This window comes from Schistocerca serialis, chromosome 1, assembly GCF_023864345.2.
Source record: "Schistocerca serialis cubense isolate TAMUIC-IGC-003099 chromosome 1, iqSchSeri2.2, whole genome shotgun sequence".
Classification (NCBI taxonomy): domain Eukaryota; kingdom Metazoa; phylum Arthropoda; class Insecta; order Orthoptera; family Acrididae; genus Schistocerca; species Schistocerca serialis.
The window spans coordinates 97,580,289-97,606,620 of record NC_064638.1 but is presented as its reverse complement, the minus strand read 5'-3'; the positions used below and the strand labels follow the sequence as shown (position 1 = coordinate 97,606,620).

Sequence of the window (26,332 nt, the reverse complement as noted above, 5' to 3'; positions counted from 1 at the left end):
TGGACTTGCCAAAGTCCGTCGGAATGCACAATGGACGTGAATGGAAGCAGGTGATCAGACAGGATGCTTACGTACATGTCACCTATCAGGGTCATATCTAGTCTTATCATGGGCCCCATATCACTCCAACTGCACACGGCCCACATCATTTCAGCGTTTCCGCCAGCCTGAACAGTCCCTTGCTGACATACAGGCTCAGTGGATTCATGAGGTTGCCTTCATACCCATACACATCCGACCACTCGATACAATTTGAAACGAGACTCGTCCGTCCAGGCAACATGTTTCCAGTCATCAACAGTCCAATGTCGGTGTTGACGGGTCCAGACGACGCATAAGGCTTTGTGTCGTGCAGCCATCAAGGGTACACGAGTGGACCTTCGGCTCCGAAAGCCCATTTCTACATTCCTGGAAATTGAAATAAGAACACCGTGAATTCATTGTCCCAGGAAGGGGAAACTTTATTGACACATTCCTGGGGTCAGAAACATCACATGATCACACTGACAGAACCACAGGCACATAGACACAGGCAACAGAGCATGCACAATGTCGGCACTAGTACAGTGTATATCCACCTTTCGCAGCAATGCAGGCTGCCATTCTCCCATGGAGACGATCGTAGAGATGTTGGATGTAGTCCTGTGGAACGGCTTGCCATGCCATTTCCACCTGGCGCCTCAGTTGGACCAGCGTTCGTGCTGGACGTGCAGACCGCGTGAGACGACGCTTCATCCAGTCCCAAGATCCGGAGATCTTGCTGGCCAGGGTAGTTGACTTACACCTTCTAGAGCACGCTGGGTGGCACGGGATACATGCGGACGTGCATTGTCCTGTTGGAACAGTAAGTTCCCTTGCCGGTCTAGGAATGGTAGAACGATGGGTTCGATAACGGTTTGGATGTACCGTGCACTATCCAGTGTCCCCTCGACGATCACCAGTGGTGTACGGCCAGTGTAGGAGATCGCTCCCCACACCATGATGCCGGGTGTTGGCCCTGTGTGCCTCGGTCGTATGCAGTCCTGATTGTGGCGCTCACCTGCACGGCGCCAAACACGCATACGACCATCATTGTCACAAAGGCAGAAGCGACTCTCATCGCTGAAGACGACACGTCTCCATTCGTCCCTCCATTCACGCCTGTCGCAACACCACTGGAGGCGGGCTGCACGATGTTGGGGCGGGAGCGGAAGACGGCCTAACGGTGTGCAGGACCGTAGCCCAGCTTCATGGAGACGGTTTCGAATGGTCCTCGCCGATACCCCAGGAGCAACAGTGTCCCTAATTTGCTGGGAAGTGGCGGTGCGGTCCCCTACGGCACTGCGTAGGATCCTACGGTCTTGGCGTGCATCCGTGCGTCGCGGCGGTCCGGTCCCAGGTCGACGGGCACGTGCACCTTCCGCCGACCACTGGCGACAACATCGATGTACTGTGGAGACCTCACGCCCCACGTGTTGAGCAATTCGGCGGTACGTCCACCCGGCCTCCCGCATGCCCACTATACGCCCTCGCTCAAAGTCCGTCAACTGCACATACGGTTCACGTCCACGCTGTCGCGGCATGCTACCAGTGTTAAAGACTGCGATGGAGCTCCGTATGCCACGGCAAACTGGCTGACACTGAAGGCGGCGGTGCACAAATGCTGCGCAGCTAGCGCCATTCGACGGCCAACACCGCGGTTCCTGGTGTGTCCGCTGTGCCGTGCGTGTGATCATTGCTTGTACAGCCCTCTCGCAGTGTCCGGAGCAAGTGTGGTGGGTCTGACACACCGGTGTCAATGTGTTCTTTTTTCCATTTCCAGGAGTGTATGATGTTTCTTTGAATGTTTCGCACGCTGACACTTGTTGATGACCCAGCGTTGAAATCTGCAGCATTTGCGGAAAGGTTGCACTTCAGTCAGATTGAACGATTCTCTTCAGTCGTTTGTTGGTCCCGTTATTGCAGGATCTTTATCCGGCCGCAGCGATGTCGGAGATTTGATGTTTTACCGGATTCCTGATATTCACGGTACACTCGTGAAAGGATCGTACGGGAGAATTCCAGCTTCATCACTACCTAGGAGATGCTGTCTCCCATCGCTCGTTCGCCGCCTATAACATCACGTTCAAACTCAGTGCCTTTGTAGCAGCAGTAACTGATCTAACAACTGCTATCAGACACCTGTTGTCTTACATAGGCGTTGCCGACCGCAGCGACATATTCTGCCTATTTACAAATCTCTGTATTGGCATACGCAAGGCTATTCCAGTTTCTTTGGCGCTTCAGTCGATAAAGAGCTGGGTAACCTACAGAACACTTTTGTTCCGCGAAGTTACTCTCCTGTCCGTTAGTTAAGAATAAACAGTATTTATAACAAAACTGAAATTGTCAATGACTGTTTCATGTCTTATTCGAAAATTTTTGGTTTGTAACTAGAAACAAAGGGATGTTTCTGCCCAAAGATATTCTTCTTTTTCCGCGCGCAGTTCAAGATTGCAAAATTGTGAAGGTGGTTCGATGAACCCTCTTCCAAGCACTGAAATGTGATTTCAGAGTATCCACGTACATGCAGATGCAAAAATAACGAAAACAACCCAGATTTACCACATAGCGCCGGAAACGCAACTTCCTCAATAGAAAGGTAAAATAAAAAAACGGCAAAACAAAAATATATCAGACATCATTTTAATACTTCGTCGAACTTACGTATAAAATTTGTTTGTGTTAGTCATATACAATTTTATCATTTATCAATAATAACAGGGAGTTCTTGCCTTTCATCGTGATGAAGCACGCGAAAATTTTTTAAGGTGCTGAGGGACGTAGAATGAAGCAGCTGGTACCGCATTTTTCAGTGAGAGTCTTTTGAATAAACAGGAACATATTTGCGTTCTTGTCCTCCGATAAGAGCATTTTTCGGCTGGCTAGATTCATCTTCAATTCTCGCTCGCAGAAAGATCGTTATTTAAAGAGTGGAAAATTGCTCAAGTCACACCAATACCCAAAAAGGGAAGCAGGAGTAATCCGCTGAATTACAGGCCCATATCACTAACGTCGATTTGCAGTAGGGTTTTGGAACATACACTGTATTCGAACATCATGAAATACCTCGAAAAAGCGATTTATTGACACATAGTCAGCACAGATTCAGAAAATATAGTTCTTGTGAAACACAACTAGCTCTTTGTACCCATGAAGTAATGAGCGCTATCGACAGGGGATGTCAAATTGATTCCATATTTTTAGATTTCCGGAAGACTTTCCATACTGATCCTCACAAACGTCTTCGAAACAAACTGCGTGTCTATGGAATATCGCCTGAGTTGTACTACTGGATTCGTGATTTCCTGTCAGAAAGATCACAGTTCGCAGTAATAGACGGAAAGTCATCGAATAAAACAGAAGTAATATCCAGCGTTCGCCATGGAAGTTATAGGCCCTCTATTGTTCCTGGTGTATATTAACGACATACGAGACAATCTGAGTAGCCGTCTTAGATTGCTTGCAAATGATGCTGTCATTTGCCGTCTTCTAAAGTCATCAGATGACCAAAACGAATCGCAAAATTATTTAGATAAGATATCTGTATGGTGCGAAAAATGGCAGATGACCCGGAATAAAGAAAAATGTGCAGTTATTCACATGAGTACTAAAGAAAATCAGCTAAATTTCGATTACGCGATAAGTCACACAAATCTGAAGGCTGTAAATTCAACTAAATACTGAGGGATTACAATTACAAATAACATAAATTGGAACGATCTCATAGAAAATGTTGTGGGTAGAGGAAACCAAAGACTGCGATTCAATGGCAGAAGACTTAGAAGGTGCAACAGATTTACTAAAGAGACTGCTTGCCTTACGCATGTCCGCCCTATACTGGAGTATTATTGTGCGGTGTGGGATCCGCATGAGGTGGGACTGATAGATGACATCGAAAAAGTTCAAAGAAAGGCAGCTCGTTTTGTATTATCGCGAAATAGGGGAGATAGTGCCACAGACATGATACGTGAATTGGAGTGGCAATCATTAAAACAAAGGCCTTTTTCATTGCGACGTGATCTTCTCATAAAATTTCAATCACGAGTTTTCTCCTCCGAGTGCGAAAACAACCTGTTGGCACCCACCTACATAGGGAGAAATGATCATCACGATAACGTGAGAGAAATCAGGGCTCGCACCGAAAAAATTAAGTGTTCGTTTTTCTCGCCCGCCGTTCGAGAGTGGAACGGTAAAGAGAGCTTGATGGTGGTTCACTGAACACACTGCCAGGCACTTTATTGTGAATAACTGAGTAATCACCTAGATGTAGATGGGAAGGGGGGGGGGGAGGGGGGGGGAAGGTATTTCGCCCGTCGCCCAGATAGATAGTAGCGCCAACGGCCTTGCCACAGTGATAACACCAGTTCCCATCATGTCTACATCTACATACTCCGCAATCCACTATACGGTGCGTGGCGGAGGGTACCTCGTACCACAACTAGCATATTCTCTCTCTGTTCCACTCCCAAACAGAACGAGGGAAAAATGACTGCTTATATGCCTCCGTACGAGCCCTAATCTCTCTTATCTTACCTTTGTGGTATTTCCGCGAAATGTAAGTTGGCGGCAGTAAAACTGTTCTGCTGTCAGCCTCAAATGCTAGTTCTCTAAATTTGCTCAGTAGCGATTCACGAAAAGAACGCCTCCTTTCCTCTAGAGACTCCCACCCGAGTTCCTGAAGCATGTCCGTAACACTCGCGTGATGATCAAACCTACCAGTAACAAATCTAGCAGCCCGCCTCTGAATTGCTTCTACGTCCTCCCTCAATCCGACGTGATAGGGATCCCAAACGCTCGAGCAGTACGCAAGAATAGGTCGTATTAGTGTTTTATAAGCCGTCTCCTTTACAGATGAACCACATCTTCCCAAAATTCTACTAATGAACCGAAGACGACTATCCGCCTTCCCCACAAGTGCCATTACATGCTTGTCCCACTTCATATCGCTCTGCAATGTTACGCCCAAATATTTAATCGACGTGACTGTGTCAGGGGCTACACTACTAATGGAGTATTCAAACATTACAGGATTCTTTTTCCTATTCATCTGCATTAATTAACATTTATCTATATTTAGAGTTAGCCGCCATTCTGTACACCAATCACAAATCCTGTGCAAGTCATCTTGTATCCTCCTACAGTCACTCGACGACGACACCTTCTCGTACACCACAGCATCATGAGCAAAGAGCCGCACATTGCTATCCACCCTGTCCAAAAGATCATTTATGTAGGTAGAAAACAACAGCGGACCTACCACACTTCACTGGGGCACTCCAGATGATACCCTCACCTTCGATGAACGCTCACCATCGAGGACAACGTACTGGGTTCTATTACTTAAGAAGTCTACGAGCCACTGAAATATTTGGGAACCAATCCCATATGCTCGTACCTTAGGAGTCTGCAGTGGGGCACCGAGTCAAACGCTTTCCGGAAGTCAAGGAATACGGCATCCGTCTGATACCCTTCATCCATGGTTCGCAAGATATCATGTGAAAAAAGGGCGAGTTGCGTTTCGCAGGAGCCATGCTTTCTAAAGCCGTGCTGATGTATGGACAGCAACTAATCTGTCTGAAGGAAATTCATTATATTCGGACTGAGAATATGTTCGAGAATCCTGCAACAAATCGATGTTAAGGATATTGGTCTGTAATTTTGAGGATCTGTCCTTCTATCCTTCTTATATAGAGGCGTCACCTGCGCTTTTTTCCAGTCGCTCGGGACTTTACGTTGCGCGAGAGATTCGCGATAAATGCAAGCTAAGTAAGGAGCCAATGCAGTAAAGTACTCTCTGTAAAACCGAATTGGAATCCCATGAGGACCTGGCGATTTATTTATTTTCAGCCCATTCAGCTGCTTCACAACACCAGGGATGTATATCACTATGTCCTCCATACGGGAATCTGTACGAGACTCAAACGGCGGTATATTTGTACGATCCTCTGCGTGAAGGATTTTTCAAGTGCTAAATTTAAAATTTCAGCTTTCGTTTTGCTGTCTTCCGTTGCCAGGCCAGACTGATTAGTGAGTGATCATCGAAGTTAAGCGATGACGAGCTTGGCTATCACTTGACACTTTTGGGAAGCGAGCTACACTCACCCCTTGTGAGGCCAATTAAGACGCTGCCCGTTAGAGAAGCGGCAGCTCCGGTCACAAAAACTGAAAGCGGCCAGAAGAGTGGCATGCCGACCGCATGTCCTTCCTCCTCCACATTCAGCAACGCCTATAGGCTCCGAATGACACGGCGGTCGGTCGGTACCGCTAGGCTTTCCGAGGCTTGTTCGGACAGAGAGAGAGAGATGGGGAGCAAAATCTCGCCTTCTGCCGAATGCTAGTCCAGTGGCTTGAGCAGTGTGCCGCCGCACTCGGTCATGGCGCTCGGCTCGCTGAGACACATGCTGTCCGCGCCCTGCAGGTACCGGCGCATCTGGGAGTGCGGCCTGCAGCACCGCCAGCTGTCCCGGCTGTACACGACGCGGAAGCCGCGCTGCGCCGCGGGCCGCGGCAGCAGCTTCGTGTCGGTGGGCATCGCCGACTGCTACCCGGCGCTGCTCGTGCCCGTCTACGGCGTCGCCTTCGCCGTCGTCGCCCTCTTGCTCGAGATACTATTCCACCGCAGGTACGTTGCGCCTCCTTGAACAAAACTATGTGAATAATTGTGTAGTGATAACAAAACCAGCCGCTCTACTTGAATCCAAAATTCTTTTTAGCACATGCTACCAGTTTCGACACCAAGTGGTGTCATCTTCAGGCTCCAAGCATAACCTGCTATCTGCAACCGTTTACATGCACAATGAACAGACTTGTATGCAGCGGGCCACAACTGTTGTGGATGGGCCTGAACCTGATATCGAAACTGGTAGCATGTGCTAAAAACGATAAAAAGAGTGGTTTGTAGGGAGCACATTGTGCTCATGTGGGAGCGATCTAAATGCTTGTAAAACAATAAGCTGGTAGCAAAGAGCGCAGGAATTCTTTTTATTCCATGAATACCGATTTCGCCGAAACTAAAGCCGCTATCATCGGATCTAGGGAGAACAGAAAACGCTATAAAAATGGGCTTGGATTCCACTTATATAACATGTATACAGCTTGGGAAGGGAGTGAGACAGGGTTGTAGCCTCTCCCCGATGTTATTCAATCTGTATATTGAGCAAGCAGTAAAGGAAACAAAAGAAAAATTCGGAGTACGTATTAAAATCCACAAAGAAGAAGTAAAAACTTTGAGGTTCGCCGATGACATTGTAATTCTCTCAGAGACAGCGAAGGACTTGGAAGAACACTTGAACGGAATGGATAGTGTCTTGAAAGGGGGATATAAGATGAACATCAACAAAAGCAAAACGAGGATAATGGAATGTAGTCGAATTAAGTCGGGTGATGCTGAGGGATTTAGATTAGGGAATGAGGCACTTAAAGTAGTAAAGGAGTTTTCCTATTTGCGGAGCAAAATAACTGATGATGGTCGAAGTAGAGAGAATATAAAATGTAGATTGTTAATGGCAAGGAAAGCGTTACTGAAGAAGAGAAATTTGTTAACATCGAATATAGATTTAAGTGTCAGGAAGTCGTTTCTGAAAGTATTTGTATGCAGTGTAGACAAGTATAGAAGTGAAACATGGACGATAAATAGTTTGGACAAGAAAAGAATAGAAGCTTTCGAAATGTGGTGCTACAGAACATTGCTGAAGATTAGATGGGTAGATCACATAACTAATGAGGAGGTATTGAATAGCATTAGGGAGACGAGAAATTTGTGGCACACCTTGACTAGAAGATGGGATCGGTTGGTAGGACATGTTCTGAGGCATCAAGGAATCACCAATTTAGTATTGGAGGGCAGCGTGGAGGGTTAAAATCGTAGAGGGAGACCAAGAGATGAATACACTAAGCAGATTCCGAAGGATGTAGGTTGCAGTAGGTACTGGGAGATGAAGAAGCTAGCACAGGATAGAATAGCATGGAGAGCTGCACCAAACCAGTCTCAGGACTGAAGACCACAACAACAACAACATATAAATTTAGTTACAAATCTTACGACACATATAGGTTACAACATCAAGGTAAAAAATGGTGTATTAATAGTTGCCCCTACCACGCAGGCCTTACAAAATTGTCGTAAGTAGCACATAGGCTTCCAAGAGAGATGACATTATAAATATTCAAGTGTCTCCATCACACACAAGTTCAAGCTAGGCACTACCGCAACTCCGGCTCTGTTCTTACACTACAGGCTGCGTCGTGAGACGGCGCTAGCAGAAGAGGCGCCAATGAATGTCACAGCTCGCGTCATAACAGGGTCTGCGTGTGTGGTAACAATACGTCATTAGGGTTTGTACATAATTCTAGAGATTGCTGTCTCACATAATCATATACAAAACTTATGAAAGCTACAGACCTGAACGATTGTACATCTGCCTCGTCACATATACGACATATCGGAAAGCAAATGCAAATTTCATGAGAACTGCAGAATTACAAAAATGTACATCTGTCTCGTCCTATATGTAATAAGATGCGAACATACATAGATATTTTATGGAATCTGCACGGTTATACACAGCCCACCAGTCTGATGATATACAAAATCCACCGAGAGTATATAAAAATTTTAAGAACATTACAGGGTTACACAGTGCATACCCGTCTGGTCATATATAAAAATACCAATAAAACACACCTTGTGATGGAGACACCTAACACTTACAATGGCATCTCTCTTGGACGCCTAGGTGCTACTTACGACAATTTTGTAAGGCCTGCGTGTTATAGGAGACTATTAATATCACCACTGATGTTGTAACCTGTATGTGTCCTAACGTATGTAACTACATTTATATGTATACATGTTATGTGAGTGGAATCCAAGCCCACTTTTATAGTGTTTTCTGTCGTCCCTAGAGCCGATGATGGCGACTTTAGTTTCACCGAAACCGGTGATCCTGGAATGCAAAGAATTCCTGTGATCTTGGATACTAGTTTATTGTTGAACGACGTTGGATTCAAATTCAATCGCTAGTCTTGTTATCATTATTCAAGTATTTCGTGTCCAGCTGCAGACCCGCTTTCCTTGATGGACTACCAGGGAGGGATATGTGAACGCTCGTCGATCTACACCGCTGAGCCAAGGCACTACGACCACCAGCTCACTCGCATGCCCAGATGTGGAACGCAGTGTAGCAGCGATCCTACACCAAATGGATTCGCCAGTCGTTAGCAGCTCTCCAGAGATGTGTAGCACCAGATGTGTACATTCAGTTCATATGTGTATGTGAGAGAGAGAGAGAGAGTTCCTAAGGTACCAAACTGCTGAGGTCATCAATCCCCAGACTTACACACTACTTAAACCAACTTATGCTAAGAACAACACACACACCCATGCCCGAGGGAGGACTCGAACCTCCGGCGGGAGAGGCCGCGCAGTCCGTGACATGGTGCCTCAAACTGCGCGGCCACTCCGTGTGGCCTCAGTTCATATAGTTTCTGTAAATTATGGGCTGGTGCTTATGGGGTGTAGCTTACTGAGGTTGAGATCAGACAGTTCTAGCGACCAAGCCATCAGTATCAGATCACTATCGCGCTCCTCAAAGTCCTGTAGCATAGTTCTGGCAGTGCGACACGGATAGTTATCCTGCTCGAAGATATCATCACCGTCGGGGAACACGTCAAGCGTGAAGGAATCCAACTTCCTGGCAGATTAAACCTGTGTGCTGGACCGAGACTCGAACTTGGGGCCTTTGCCTTTTGCGGGCAAGTGCTCTACCAACTGAGCTACCCAACACGGCTTACGACCGCACATCACAATTTTACTGCCGCCGGTATCACATTCTAGACTTTACAGAAGTTCTGTGGACTTCTTAAACATTACTGCGGACCACCTGCATCACTTCCTTTCCTGAATGAATTTTCACTCTACAGCAGAGTGTGCGCTGATATGAAACTCACTGGCAGATTAAAACTATGTGCTGGATCAAGACTCGAAAGTTGGATGCTTTCCTTTCGTGGGCAAGTGCTTTACCAACTGAGCTACGTCTTAGGAACCCTCCTCATAGCTTTATGTCCGCAGCTCGTGGTCTTGCGGTAACGTTCTCGCTGCCTGCACACAGGGTCCAGGGTTCGATTCCCGGTGAGGTCAGGGATTTTTCCTGCCTGGATATAACTGAGTGTTGTTGAGTCGCCTTCATCGTCATCATTCATCCCCATTACGGTCGGAGGAAGGCAATGGCAAACCATCTCCGCTAGGACCTTGCCTAGTCGGCGGTGCAGGTCTCCCACATCGTTGCCTACTCTCCTCGGACTGTGGGACCTAATCATCACCATCATAGCTTTATGTACGCTAGTAACTCGTTTAATACTTTCCAGACTTTACAGAAGTTCTGTCGACTAGGTGAACATTACTGTGGACAACCTTCATCCCTTTTTCTACTGAATGAACTTTCATTCAGCGGTGGTCTGTGTGCTGTTATGAAACTTCCTGTCAGATTAAAACTGTGTACCGGACCGAGACTCAGACTCTGGATCTTTAACTTTTTTGACAAGTGCTCTACCAGCTGAGCTACCCAAACAAGAAAAGGCAAAGGTCCCGAGTTCAAGTTTCGGTCAGGCACACAGTTAATTTACTAGGAAAGTTTGAAATCATCTCACATTCCGCTGCTGAGCGAAAATTTCATTCTGGAAACATCTCCAGGCTGCGGCCACGTCATTTCTCCAGATCATCATTTCTTCCAGGAGTGCTAGTTCAAATGGTTCAAATGGCTCTGAGCACTGTGGGACTTAACTGCTGAGGTCATTAGTCCCCTAGAACTTAGAACTACTTAAACCTAACTAACCTAAGGACATCACACACATCCATGCCCGAGGCAGGATTCGAACCTGCGACCGTAGCGGTCGCGCGATTCCAGACCGTAGCGCCTAGAACCGCTCGGCCAACCAGGCCGGCCAGGACTTCTAGTCCCGCAAATTTCGCTGGAGAGCGTATCTGATGCTTGGTAGGTAGGAAATGAGGCACTACGGAAGTAGAGCCGTGATAACGTGTCGTGAGTCATGCTTGGGGAGCTGTTTCTAGAGCACTTTCCTGCGTAAGACAAAGGTACCTAGTTCGAGTCTCAGTCTGGCTGACAGTTTTAATCAGCCAGGAAGTTTCATATCACACAGTGCTGCAGAGTGAAAAATCATTCTGGAAATGAAGGGGAGCAGAAGATCCGCAGTAATTTTCACGTAGTACAAAACTGTCATGCTGCCTTCGATTACTATGACAGGTTCCATGGAAGCCAAAGTAAATGTTCCGCATAGCATATTACTGATCTTACACCCGACCTGCTGTAAGAAGAAATGTGATTCATCCGACCAGACGATACGTTTCCTTTGATCCACTGTCCAATCTTGATCATCTTGTGCCTGCTGCAATGGTAAATGACGGCGTAATTGGGCCAACATGGGAACTCGTAGGGGTTGCCTGCTGCGGAGTCCCATGTTCAAAAATGTGCGCTGAACAGTGTTCCCTGAAGCACTTTTGTCTGATTCTGCATTGTACTCCCTGTTATTAGACCTGCCACAGATCTCTTCCTAACTTGTTTTACAAAGCACGTAAACCTCCGACGTACACGTTTGTGAAAAGATGTGACCGTCCAACACATTGCCGCCTACTCATGGTTTCATGTCCTTCAGTTTCATGTCCGTTAACCACTTTTCTTAGGTGCTCACGACGGTAGCACGTGAACGGCTAATCGGATTTATCGTTTCCGATACGCCCTTTCTCAGTAGGTGGGCCATCGAACTTTGTCCCTTGTCAAAATCTCAGAAGTCCGTGGATTTCTCTCGACTTTTGAGCGGAGTTTCAGCCATGATGAAAAGAAAAACCAACAAAATTTCGGAATTTTTCCGGTATTTTTCAAATTTCTCTGAAACTAAGCGTTTAAGCGAGAAGCTAAAAGTGTAATAACTGTGGAACATTAAATACTGCATCGATTTGATAGCAAAACGTTGCTCTTTGATTCCATTTAATTACATAAAAGTTTCATCAGAAAACGGCAATTTGCACCCTTTTAGAAAAACATTCGCTCGCTATTAAACATAAGCAAATGAGAATTGGCCGGTATCACGAAAAATTTTATAGGACAAATTTTATAGGGCATCAAATTGTGTTTTTAAAAAGTCGAACAAGGTGAAAAATAACTAACTTTTTTTTTTGTCATCAGTCTACTGACTGGTTTGATGCGGCCCGCCACAAATTCCTTTCCTGTGCTAACCTCTTCATCTCAGAGTAGCACTTGCAACCTACGTCCTCAATTATTTGCTTGACGTATTCCAATCTCTGTCTTCCTCTACAGTTTTTGCCCTCTACAGCTCCCTCTAGTACCATGGAAGTCATTCCCCCATGTCTTAGCAGATGTCCTATCATACTGTCCCTTCTCCTTATCAGTGTTTTCCACATATTCCTTTCCTCTCCGATTCTGCGTAGAACCTCCTCATTCCTTACCTTATCAGTCCACCTAATTTTCAACATTCGTCTATAGCACCACATCTCAAATGCTTCGATTCTCTTCTGTTCCGGTTTTCCCACAGTCCATGTTTCACTACCATATAATGCTGTACTCCAGACGTACATCCTCAGAAATTTCTTCCTCAAATTAAGGCCGGTATTTGATATTAGTAGACTTCTCTTGCCCAGAAATGCCTTTTTTGCCATAGCGAGTCTGCTTTTGATGTCCTCCTTGCTCCGTCCGTCATTGGTTATTTTACTGCCTAGGTAGCAGAATTCCTTAACTTCATTGGTTTCGTGACCATCAATCCTGATGTTAAGTTTCTCGCTGTTCTCATTTCTACTACTTCTCATTACCTTCGTCTTTCTCCGATTTACTCTCAAACCATACTGTATACTCATTAGACTGTTCATTCCGTTCAGCAGATCATTTAATTCTTCTTCACTTTCACTTAGGATAGCAATGTCATCAGCGAATCGTATCATTGATATCCTTTCACCTTGTATTTTAATTCCACTCCTGAACCATTCTTTTATTTCCATCATTGCTTCCTCGATGTACAGATTGAAGAGTAGGGGCGAAAGGCTACAGCCTTGTCTTACATCCTTCTTAATACGAGCACTTTGTTCTTGATCGTCCACTCTTATTATGTCCTCTTGGTTGTTGTACATATTGTATATGACCCGTCTCTCCCTATAGCTTACCCCTACTTTTTTCAGAATCTCGAACAGCTTGCACCATTTTATATTGTCGAACGCTTTTTCCAGGTCGACAAATCATATGAAAGTGTCTTGATTTTTCTTTAGCCTTGCTTCCATTATTAGCCGTAACGTCAGAATTGCCTCTCTCGTCCCTTTACTTTTCCTAAAGCCAAACCGATCGTCACCTAGCGCAATCTCAATTTTCTTTTCCATTCTTCTGTATATTATTCTTGTAAGCAGCTTCGATGCATGAGCTGTTAAGCTGATTGTGCGATAATTCTCGCACTTGTCAGCTCTTGCCGTCTTCGGAATTGTGTGGATGATGCTTTTCCGAAAGTCAGATGGTATATCGCCAAACTCATATATTCTACACACCAACGTGAATAGTCGTTTTGTTGCCACTTCCCCCAATGTTTTTAGAAATTCTGATGGAATGTTATCTATCCCTTCTGCCTTATTTGACTGTAAGTCCTCCAAAGCTCTTTTAGATTCCGATTCTAATACTGGATCCCCTATCTCTTCTAAATCGACTCCTGTTTCTTCTTCTATCACATCAGACAAATCTTCACCCTCATAGAGGCTTTCAGTGTCTTCTTTCCACCTATCTGCTCTCTCCTCTGCATTTAACAGTGGAATTCCCGTTGCACTCTTAACGTTACCACCGTTGCTTTTAATGTCACCAAAGGTTGTTTTGACTTTCTTGTATGCTGAGTCTGTCCTTCCAACAATCATATCTTTCTCGATGTCTTCACATTTTTCCTGCAGCCATTTCGTCTTAGCTTCCCTGCACTTCCTATTTATTTCATTCCTCAGCGACTTGTATTTCTGTATTCCTGATTTTCCCGGAACATGTTTGTACTTCCTCCCTTCATCATCAATCAACAAATAACTAACTAGTAAGTATATATTATCATTACTCTATTACAAGTAAATCGAACAGTTAACGACCAACAACAACTTTCTACTCTCCGTTCAATAAATTTTTCCAATAGTCGCTTTTGTTATTTCTGTTTCTGGTACATAATCCGTAACATACACGTTGTCGAGGTAATAGTTTTGAAAGCTATGAAATTCGCAGACAAAATAAATATAAAACTTTATCTATCGGAAAAAAATTGTTTGTAGTGTATTAGTGAAAATAAATGTTTTGGGTTTATTATTGTTCTATTAAGAATAGAATAATTTAATTCAATTAACAAAAAATTGAATTTAATATGATTATATAAAATTGCATTTTTTTACGTTGAATCAAAGAATCTTAGTGTTGTGGCGTAACAAGCTAGTTCCGCCACACTGAGAAGGGAGCCGAAAGGCACGCGTTCACACCCGCCGACTGGCGTCAAGTCTGGAACAGGATACGTTAGGACTGCTATAAAGAAAATACGTAGCTTTGGAATATACTTAACTTTTAATCTTTGTTGGTTTACAACGTTCTTCGTGAGACATTTATATGATAACTCTCAAACTAAGTAAGGCTAATGGCGCCTTGCTAGGTCGTAGCCATGGACTTAGCAGAAGGCTATTCTAACTGTCTCTCGGCAAATGAGAGGAAGGCTTCGTCCGTATTGTCGCTAGCAATGTCTTCCGTACAACTGGGGCGAGTGCTCGTCCGTATCTCGAGACCTGCCTTGTGGTGGCGCTCGGTCTGCGATCACACAGTGGCGACACGCGGGTCCGACATGTACTAAATGGACCGCGGCCGATTTAAGCTACCACCTAGGAAGTGTGGTGTCTGGCGGTGACACCACATTCCTCCCCCGCAAATCGGCGAACGGTCGTGTTATAAGGCTTCCGCCCGCCGTGGGGAGGACCCCATGTTGACGTATGCGATGAGGTGGGGAGCCTAACAACAGGCGAGGCTGTGCCACCCGCACCCGGCCATTCGGTCCGAGGGGAGCTAGGAAACGCCTGAAAACCTAGTCCAGGGTGCACGTCAACATGCGGTGTATGTGCCCGTAAAGAGACTGGAGGGGCCGAAGGGTCGACCTCCATTGCGTCGGGGTAGCCGACGCGCGATGACGTCATGTGGTCCGGAGCGGGCAAGAGTTCCATGGCGGAGGACAGCTGGTCACGGGAAGCGATCAGCGGCGCGTGACCCAGGGAGGCGCTTGGCGGCTGCAGCGAAGCGTCCACTGCGGGCGGCGCCGGCTGGAGAACAGGCGGCGGCTGCGGCGGCGCGTCGCCATGGGGCAAAATGGAAGGCATCGTCGGTAACACCTGGGGATGAGGCGAGCCAGTAGATGGGTCCCCAGGGCGCTGACCGGACGGCACCGTCGCTGAAAGCAGGCGGGGAGCGGCAGAACCCGTGCGACGACAGAGGCGCAGCTGATTGAGATGCCGACGCACCTCACCAGAGGCCCCCAAAACCAAATACATCGCGCGGCCGAGGCAGCGAAGGATGCGCCCTGCGAGCCAACGCCGTGAACCACGATAGTTGCCATAGAATACAACGTCGCCTGGAGCAAAAGCAGGAGTCTGCCGCTGCACAGGAACCTGATGCGGCGGATGCAGCAAAGACATCAAGGTTCGATGAGGATGACCTTGGAGCAACTCAGCCGGCGAGCGACCATCTCGGGGCTGAGAGCGATACGATGACAAAAAGAGCAACAACGCGTCCTCCCGAGAATGCGACTCTTTCAACTTCAACATCTGTGACTTGAAAGTCCGGACCAATCGTTCAGTGGCACCGTTTGACTGAGGCGAAAACGGCGCGGATGTCGGATGTTGAATACCATTGGCCTGGCAGAATGACTGACATTCTGCGGACATGAACTGTGGGCCATTGTCGGAAACAATAGTTTGCGGAAGACCTTCAATGCAAAAGATAGCAGACAACGCTTGGATGATGGCGGAGGAGGTCGTGGAAGACATCCGGACAACAAAAGGAAAATTACTGAAGGCATCGACCAGAACCAACCATCGAGCATTCCAGAATGGACCAGCAAAATCAATGTGCAAGCGTTGCCAAGGGGAAGTGGCTTTTGGCCATGCAAAGACTTTCCGCGGCGTCGCGGATTGTTGTGCGGCACACGTCATGCAAGAAGAACACATATTCGTAATCGCAGCATCGATTCCGAACCAAGTACAGTGCTGACGAGCAAGTTGTTTCGTTCGCACTATACCCCAATGTCCTTGGTGAAGAAGCCGTAAAACAGAGGACTGTAACGAACGTGGGACCACTACTCTGGACTGATCATTATCAGAACGCAACAATAAAACACCACGTCGAACAAAAAGTCTCTCCTTGTGAGCAAAAAATCGGCGAACCAACGGATCCGCAATCCGAGACTTTGACAAAGGCCATTGCGTAGCAACAAAACGCAAAACGGTAGCAAGGACAGGGTCAGCAGCTGTGGCTGTAGCTACACGACGAAAATCAATCGGAAACGATTCGACCACTTCATCGGTTTCCGAATCAATGAACAGGCAAGCAAGTTCGGAAGAATCGAATGCTTTATCCTCAGCAACAGGCAAATGGGACAACGCATCGGCGTTTCCGTGCTTAGCAGTGGACCGATACCAGATATCGTAGCGGTACTGTGAGAGGAAAATAGACCAGCGAATGAATTTCTGCGCTGTACGTGGAGGTACAGGCTTGGTCGGATGAAAAAGCGATGTCAAAGGTTTGTGGTCTGTGATGATGGTAAAGTGACGACCATACAAGAAATCAGGGAACTTAGTAACACCAAACACGAGAGCCAAAGCTTCTTTTTCTATCTGGGAATAAATTCTTTGCGCAGACGAGAGCAAGTGTGACGCAAAGGCAATAGGGCGATCATGCGAGCCAACTTTGTGCGCAAGCACAGCACCGATCCCGAAATCCGATGCATCTACCATCAACAAAAGGGGTTTCCGGGGATCGAATGGCGTAAGGCAAGTATTAGAAAGCAACGCCGATTTCAACTGGCGAAAGGCGCGTTCGCATTCCGTCGTCCAGACGAACGGAACATCGTTACGGCGTAAGCGATGAAGCAGAGCTGAAATGGAAGAAGCGCGCGGCACAAATTTATGATAATAGTTAATTTTACCCAACACACTCTGTAGCTGCTTCATATTTTGTGGCGAAGGCAATTCTTGTATGGCACGGAGGTGCTCTGGACTCGGATGTATGCCTTGGGCATTAATGACATGTCCCAGGTATGGTAAGTCACGAGCAAAAAACACACATTTGTCCTTCCGCAAGCGAAGACCATTTTGTCGCAAGACCTGAAATAATGTTCGTAGGTTCGCAAGATGATCTTCTTCTGTCTGTCCGGAGATCACTATATCGTCCAGATAGTTTGCTGCAGTAGGGACCGACGCACAAATAGTTTGTAAATATTGCTGAAACAATGCAGGGGCGGATGCACACCCAAACGGCAGTCTTTTGAACCTGTACAATCCAAGATGCGTGTTAACCACCAATACGCGCTGGGATTCATCGTCCACCGGTATTTGCAAGTACGCATCGGCTAGGTCCAACTTTGAAAAATATTTTCCCGGGCACAGTTTAGCAAAAAGATCTTCCGAGAGGGCAAAGGAAAAGTAGCAGTCACTAGTTGTGGATTCACTGTGACCTTGAAGTCCACGCAAAGTCTCAATTTTCCGGAAGGTTTTGGCAAAATTACTAAGGGTGAGGCCCAGAGAGAAGCTTGCACACGTTCAATTACACCCTGTGATTCTAAATCGTTCAATGTCCTTGCGACCTCATCACGCAATGCGTGGGGAACATTGCGCGCTCTGAAAAATTTCGGTTGCACGTTGACTTTCAGTTCCAAATGTGCTTCATAGTTTTTAGCGCAACCTAAGCCCGGTACAAAAATGTCTGCAAATTCGTCACACAGACGAGAAACACTGTCTGAAGGCACAGTGTGATTCACTGATAGGACCTGATTTACAATAGACATGTTAAACAACTGAAATAAATCTAAACCAAACAAGTTCACTGCAGTAGAAGAACGAAGAACGTAAAACGACACAAGTTTTGTTTGTCCCTTGTATGTGGCAAGAAGGCTGCACTGTCCTAACACAGGTATATTCTGTCCTGAATAACTATGTAACTTAACATTTGTGGCACGCAACGGAGGTGCGCCCAGTTGTTTGTACGTGTCGTGATTGAGCAATGAAACTGCAGCTCCGGTATCGAGCTGGAATGGTATGACCTTGCCATAAAAGTCCAAATCTACAAAAAGTTTATTGTCCTGCTGACGACAAGAGCGACTGTCTCGTGCAATTTGAACAGACACTGGTACAGAATCACTTGCTAATTGACGTGATTTCCGGCGACGTTGACGCACTCTTTTTGTGGGACGATCACAGTCACTGTTAGAGAAAGTGGCACTGGACGAAGCGGAATTAACGACATGAATGTCCATGGGCGAAGGTCCACGATCCTGTGTGTCCTTGGTTCGATTCCGGCGCGAAGCAAAGGGCCTGGAATGATTAAGAGTGTCTAATCTGAGCTTTTTCTGGCAAACACTTTGAACATGTCCTTTCCTATTGCAGAAAAAGCAAATAGCTTGGCGTGACGGGCAATGTTCACGCGAATGTCTAGTAGCACACCGCGGGCATGATTTCACTGCATTTGGGTGCTGGCGCGGCACACGTGGCTTAGAGCGCGGCGGCAGCTGCGTTTGTTTGCGCGAGGGCAGTTGACCGGGCCGCGTAGCGCGAGCGCGCCCGGCAGGCCGGTTAATGTTACACACAGCTGGCGAAGTTTCAAAAGATTCCTGAGCACAGTCAAGTGTGTCTTGTCTATCCAATATGTCTATCACTTGTTGAAGGGAGGGATTAACTAGTTTCAAAATTTGCTCCCGTATGCGAACATCAGAAACGTTCTGTGCAATTGCATCACGTACCATTGTATCTGAATAAGAAAGGCCACAGTCACAGTCAAAGGCACAGTCCCTAGTAAGTCCTTGCGATGTTGCTACCCACTCCCTATTAGTTTGACCGGCCGTACGTTTTGTACGAAAAAACGTATACCGTTTTGCAACCACATTAACTGTTTCTTTGAAATAGGCATCTAAAGCAGACAAAATTTCTTCGTAGGACAGAGTTGCTACGTCACGTCAGGGAAACAATTTCACTATCACATGGTAGGTGGACACACCGACACAAGAAAGCAAAATTGGCTGCCGCTCATTACCTTGAATTCTGTAGGTGGCTAGATGAAATGCAAACTGGCGGGACCATTCCGTCCAAGTCTCGTGGGTTTGGTCAAACTGGCGAAACTGCGGTGCAACTGCATGTTGTGGCTGCGGTAGCGGTGAAGTGGCGGCTGCCGCATCGTGTTGCAGTGCACGTTGACCCTGGACGAGCTGTTCAAGGGCATCCAATAACGTCTGCGTCTGCTGATTCTGCAAGCGATAAAATTCGGACAGTACATCTGGAGATTGTGGCGAAGCCATGACACAAATAAATCAGAGCAAAGCAAGTAGAAAGAACACTTCTCTCGTCGCCAGTCTGTTGTGGCGTAACAAGCTAGTTACGCCACACTGAGAAGGGAGCCGAAAGGAACGCGTACACACCCGCCGACTGGCGTCAAGTCTGGAACAGGATACGTTAGGACTGCTATAAAGAAAATACGTAGCTTTGGAATATACTTAACTTTTAATCTTTGTTGGTTTACAACGTTCTTCGTGAGACATTTATACGATAACTCTCAAACTAGGTAAGGCTAATGGCGCCTTGCTAGGTCGTAGCCATGGACTTAGCAGAAGGCTATTCTAACTGTCTCTCGGCAAATGAGAGGAAGGCTTCGTCCTTATTGTCGCTAGCAATGTCGTCCGTACAACTGGGGCGAGTGCTCATCCATATCTCGAGACCTGCCTTGTGGTGGCGCTCGGTCTGCGATCACACAGTGGCGACACGCGGGTCCGACATGTACTAAATGGACCGTGGCCGATTTAAGCTACCACCTAGCAAGTGTGGTGTCTGGCGGTGACACCACACTTAGACTAAAACATTGATGTTTAGCTATGTAGAATCTGCTTTCCTTAATTTTACTCGTACAATATTACGTCTTTACGCACTACTACGATGAGGGTCCAAATAACATTAATTCTAATATTGCCATTTTTCCCGTTTCACATCCTCGGCGGAATCTCTTCTTCATTCTTCCAAATTGTCATTATGTATGCCACAGTCAGCAAAGCCAATCATTGGGACGTTGGTTGGAACTCTGGTATAGAGTTAGCCACTGCATGGTTTGCGAATGATGCTATTCTTAACTTTGTTTCTCCTGCAGGAACACTCTCACACTCTCCATAGCACCCTGTGTCACATGCGCAGTAAATAGTCTTCAACAGCAAATGCTGTTCCTTGAGTAGTGGGAGAAATGTCAGTGAATGCCCCAGAATAAAGAAACAGTCACAAGTCATTCGTTACTTCACAAGAGTGCAATAACCTTTTATTGCACAGATACCAAAAACACTATAAGATACAAGTGATAATAGTTCCTTGCAGTTAACGCAACTACGCAGGCGCAACTAACGTGTGGCAACAACGCGTCAGGAACAGATTTAAAATGTCAACAGCAGGTCGAATTTCAGCAGAAAATTCGATAAAATAACTAAGGATAAACATTCAGGCAGTTACTCCAAAATTTCTTCAATGAGACCAATTGATGATTGATATGGTAATTTAAACGTCAAATACGCGGTTAGCGATGGGCAAACAATGACAGCAATGATGCTAAGGATTACTAATCCAACATTTGGCTGGTCAAAGGCGTTAATCAACATAACTTACAAGAAGTGCGGTAACACAAAATTTCACACGCCTGGTATCTGACGAGCTGAGGCTCGTTAAGTACTAACATTTTATGCAACAAGCACAGGAACAAGTTTCAACGTAAATATCCAATATTTGATCAGTCAGAGAAGCCCCTAGGACGTAATCAAGATACTGACGTGGACGAATAATAAAATACCATTCACCAAATTGAGCATTACACCAATATTAAAAAACGGTTCAAATGGCTCTGAGCACTATGGGACCTAACTTCTGAGGTCATCAGTCCCCTAGAACTTGGAACTACTTAAACCTAACTAACCTAAGCACATCACACACATCCATGCCCGAGGCAGGATTCGAACCTGCGACCGTAGTGGTCGCGCGGTTCCAGACTGTAGCGCCTAGAACCTAGAACCGGCCCAATATTAAAACTGTTACGTTAAAACGAAACTTCAAACAAGGAAAACATGGAAGGGGCAGGTACGGCCGGGCAGGTTAAATTAACGCCCGATTGCTACGAGATGGAAACTGAGCTCATGAGGGGTGCCGTAGCAAGCCAGGAGGCCGCAACGTCTCAGAGGCTACGCTGAGACGGGAAGCATCGCGCCGCCCACGCTCACGTACAGAGCCGACGCGGAGAGGCTACGCTCGATGGACCGGTGGGTAACAGACGACACCCCGGGGCAGCGCCTCCAAACGCCACTGTCAGCTCGGAAAGCCGAGAGCAACACAAATAAACATATAATTCAAGCAAAATAATCATAGAGCATATGAAAATGTTCAAACCAAGACAAGAAACTCTATGTGAGCGTGTTAAATGTGTTCAAATGTGTGTGAAATCTTATGGGACTTAACTGCTAAGGTCATCAGTCCCTAAGCTTACACACTACTTAACCTAAATTATCCTAAGGACAAACACACACACCTATGCCCGAGGGAGGACTCGAACCTCCGCCAGGACCAGCCGCACAGTCTATGACTGCAGCGCCTAGGACCGCTCGGCTAATCCCGTGCGGCCATGTGAGCGTGGCTCCGAGCCCCAACCAAACCTTACTATTACAACAAGAATATTACAATAAGAATTACTAAGGGGATTAACCGCTTAATCTTATAATAAAACATAACGACTAGTTAATGTAGTAACCAAGAAACCACAGGACTACTCGAACACGTTAACTTAGGTGACTTAAAAGGTTCAGTAAATCTTGCGGGCTAACACTCAAACAACGACAACAGTAATTGCATCGAGAGCAACAAATATTATTTTGTTTTTTGAAAGGAGCAAAATCAGAACAGAGTTATGGAAGTTAATTACCCAAATGAGCAAAGATTCACTGGGCCACTAGCGTTTGCTTACCACGTCCGTAGGCAATTTTAAAGGCGTTATCTCGGTCAGGGAAGCAATAACTTCCAATATGAATAAGAATCAATTTCCACCTCATCGGTCACTAACACACGTGGCGGCCTAGAACATATGACATAATTTCAGGCCGACTGAAAAGATAAACAGTCACTGAACAAGTTTCAATAAAAAGAAATTTTAAAACACATCAGATATGGCACTCAGATAATTTCAGCCAGATGCACAAGAAAGCAGATTTAAAGCTTGAGACAGAGTGACGGAGAACCACAGGCAATCCAGCGTAGCGGAAGAAGCTTCAACGCTGGAGTATATGTGACCGTCCGCCCCGATAGCTGAGTGGTCAGCGCGGCGGTCTGTCACGCCAAGGGGCCCGGGTTCGATTCCCGGCTGGGTCGGAGGTTTTCTCCGCTCATGGACTGGGTGTTGTGTATTCTCCATTATCATTTCGTCATCATCAATGGAAGGCAACGGTTTTCCTGACTCGAGATGACTGGGTGTTGTTGTGTCGTCTTCATCGTCATCATTCATTCCCATTACGGTCGGAGGAAGGCAATGACAAACCACCTCCATTAGGACCTTGCCTAGTACAGCGGTGCGGGTCTCCCGCATCGTCCCCTACACTCCTCGGAGTATGAGACATCATCATCATCATCACATGTGTCAACCAAGTAACGAGTACCTCACCCCTCTTAGGACAGAACAGTCGGCACCATAAAATGAACAGCACTCCAACACACACATCAGCAACTATGTCTGCTTAATCCAGCGTAAACTGGCTGCGTCGACATTTGGCCAGATATTGGCGATCAACACAACTCTACCGATCTCCGGCCGCTTAGACAATCGGGTGCCCTTAAGTTCCGTGAACAGCTCACCGTTCATCACAGATGCCTCTTGTCTCTCTCATTGATAGCAACTGACCGTCTGTCCACGTGGTCAACAACCCATCCGAGAAACTACAACCAAAGAGTCAACTAACAGGCGACTGAAGCGCCACCTGGCGACGAGACAGAAGAACTGTGTCAGCAGGCAAAAATGTAAGGACATAGTATGAGCCGACACGGCTCAGTGGGAACTAGCAAGACCCCAAATTTTGAAACCTACTAGACCCATTGCAGTTGACGTAGTGGGTTGTTTTTCCGAACTTGCGCCTGTAAATACATTCTCACAGATCGTTACAAAGGGTGCCATTTGAGGGATATCATTACCAAGTAATCGATTACAAACATCTATTTATGAAGGAAATTGTTATGCTGTACGAAAGAATACTAGCCGGCAAAACGGTAGGTTCTTTTGTTTGTTCCGGAAGGAGACCGAATGGAACTACAGCATATAAAATATTAGTATACGTATAGATATCAAGATTTACTTCACTTTGTATAATCCATTTCCACAAGAACTTTCTGAGTATTTACAATTGTTCTGAATATTGAAGTATCAGTTGAGTACAGGCCGATTCAGAGGACTCTTTGCGTGAAGACTAAAGAACACAATGTTCACATTAAAGTTCTGCCTAAGATATTCAATACACAGATGATGCTGTCGTCTTCATTGTTGACTGCGAACTGGGCCGAGTCTTCCTGTGCTCAGCGGCAACTGCATCAAAGATTATGGCGACGTAGCGAAACTCTTGAAGGAGTGGCTACTCCAGAGTTGCTCGCTCATTCGTCATTGTGGCACGCAACGGTGATACTCTTCTGTGATTTCGTTGCGAGGTGCTAATCTTGCTTTGGCAGCCCACTCCTCGGATGACGCCACAGATATCTTATTGCTGGCTTTGGAGTCATTAGAGATGGACCACAAGTTCGGAATAAAGGATGAGGAAGATCACGCGCATTGGGCCGACTCGTTATAAGCAGTCTGGAACGAGCGGCCAATGATGAGGGTCGGGCTGCAGCCCCAGTGTCGGAATGGTTAATCCTAAGCAATATCCGCAAGATTAAGTTTCTGAGGAGTCCAGTGAACAAGGGAGGTAAGTCTAAAAAGTTGGATGAGGCCGCGCCGACATAGTGTAACCGAGGTGGAATAAGGGGAACCAGCCCGCATTCGCCGAAGTAGATGGAAAACCGCCTTAAAAACCATTCGCAGGCTGACCGGCACAGCACATTAATGTGCCGGTCGGATTCGTGCCGGGAACCAGCACGCCTTCCCGCCCGGGAAAAAGCGCGTTAGGCCGCGCGGCTATCCGGGCGGGCTTATGTACGTAGTACTATTATTCATATTAAAGTATCCACAGCTTAGGTCTACTACAGAAAAATAAGTTTTGCAGTTAAGTAAATATTACAGAAAAAATAAACATTACAGGAATTAAATATTACAGAAATTATATTATAGAATAATAAATATGTTTACAGAAATAAATGTATAGGATCACAAATTAAGATCTGGGTATGTATCTGAAAGTTACAGTGGGTCAGTCTTACATTGACTGGCAGAGCCATAGAAAAGTAAGTAAATTATTTTTTTTTACAAGATTTTCTTTTTGTACTATTTTCGATTGTGCAGAGATTTGCTGACCATGACTTGAGTTCGAGAGAGCTGTGTTCGGTTGCTATGTCTTATGATGTTTACCCAAACAGCATAATTTTTCCAAAAACTGAGAGCTAGGTAATTATTCTGGTTAGTCACATCTCATCCACGTATCAAGTGATGAAAGCGGATCCAATGATACACGCCTTCAGTGGCTCCGCCTATGACCACAATCTGCCACCGCAATATAGGTTGCCTGGTGACAGCTACATGGCCCACCTCAGTTGCAGTCTTCGTTCTTCGTCAGCCTTCGACAGTTTGCTCATGCGTTAGTAATGGGAGCCTCGCACTATACCATACTCTAGTTTGCTTCTGGTACTATTTGGAATTTATTACCGTTTGTTCTTTTGTAAAATTTCTTTGCAATGCTTCGTGAAACTTACAAATTACGTAAAACTTCTGATTACTATATTTACGTTTTCGTTTATCATGTCTGCCACAGCCTGCCAGGGCCAAGGATGTATGTCAGGATGCAGTCTCTGTGCTAAAAACGCAAGCCATATAGCTCCCGCCCCATGTAACCTGCGGGCCATACAATACACCGTCAGGTTAACAAGAAAACGGGGCCTGGTTGTGTGAGGAATTTCAGAGAAATGCTACTCTGGATGTGCAAAAGCATACGATCCGTCTGCAGATAACATCTTTCGTTAGTGTAGCAAAAACACTACTGACAGTGAATCTATTGTTTGGCTGGTCGCTCGCCAAACCGATAGCGAGAGAATAGGACTTTTTTCTTCTTTTTTCCCCACAATGGCGAAATCGCGCCGGTGGGAAAAACACAACCTATCACTGGCAGGCGGCCTCTGAAGTGCGTCCTGAGGTACGACTTTTTAGACTGAGAAGGGTGGTAAAACTGACTGGGAGAGGAGTTTATAAGGACCCGCTGGAGGGCTGTCGAAACACATTACAAAATTATATCACTGGCCAGGGTGGGCGGCGAACTGGGTGATTGGTTGGAAATATTAGGCGCGCGAAGAACTGTCGCTAGACATGGACAAGTACGTTTTCACGATACACGCAAACTTTTGGGCATGGAATGCAGAACAGGACTTTCACGTATACTTGGCCATGGAGTCCGGAACTAGATACGTTTGGGGTCGAATTTTCCGACCCTGAGATTCGGAGACGGGCAGATACAGAGGAGAACACGCCGGACTGGCAGAGACAAAGGTTCGCTGCGGTTCGGCGTCGACCATCGCTGCTTACGGTAAGAACACACTGCAGTGCCAGCGTGGCAGGCACAGACACGTGCGATAACTTAACTTTTAAGGCAGCAGCGAACCCTCTGTCTGTCACTATGCCCCAGTAAGATGATTGTCCTCATTCTCTGTAATCCTCACGCCTTGCAGTCATTGTATACCTGTCATATATCTTCGCGATTTAGTAACAATGATAGTAAATTGTCGTAACCAAACTGCCACCGCCATCCATCTCAGAACCTTAGCAACAACTAGGTACTGTCATCAATGTGACCATTATGTACTACTTGAATTGAAACTGCCAGCAATGAATTTTTA

At 46.1% G+C, this 26,332-nt stretch overlaps 1 protein-coding gene across 1 annotated transcript in view; it reads left to right on the top strand.

The window, feature by feature from the left end:
• LOC126421372 (probable glutamate receptor) overlaps positions 1–26,332 on the top strand; it is a 145,414-nt gene that overhangs the window by 94,387 nt on the left and 24,695 nt on the right. The window contains exon 8 of the mRNA XM_050087239.1: positions 6,440–6,643. Coding sequence (XP_049943196.1) covers positions 6,440–6,643 — 204 coding nt within the window. The remainder of the gene's footprint in view (positions 1–6,439; positions 6,644–26,332) is intronic.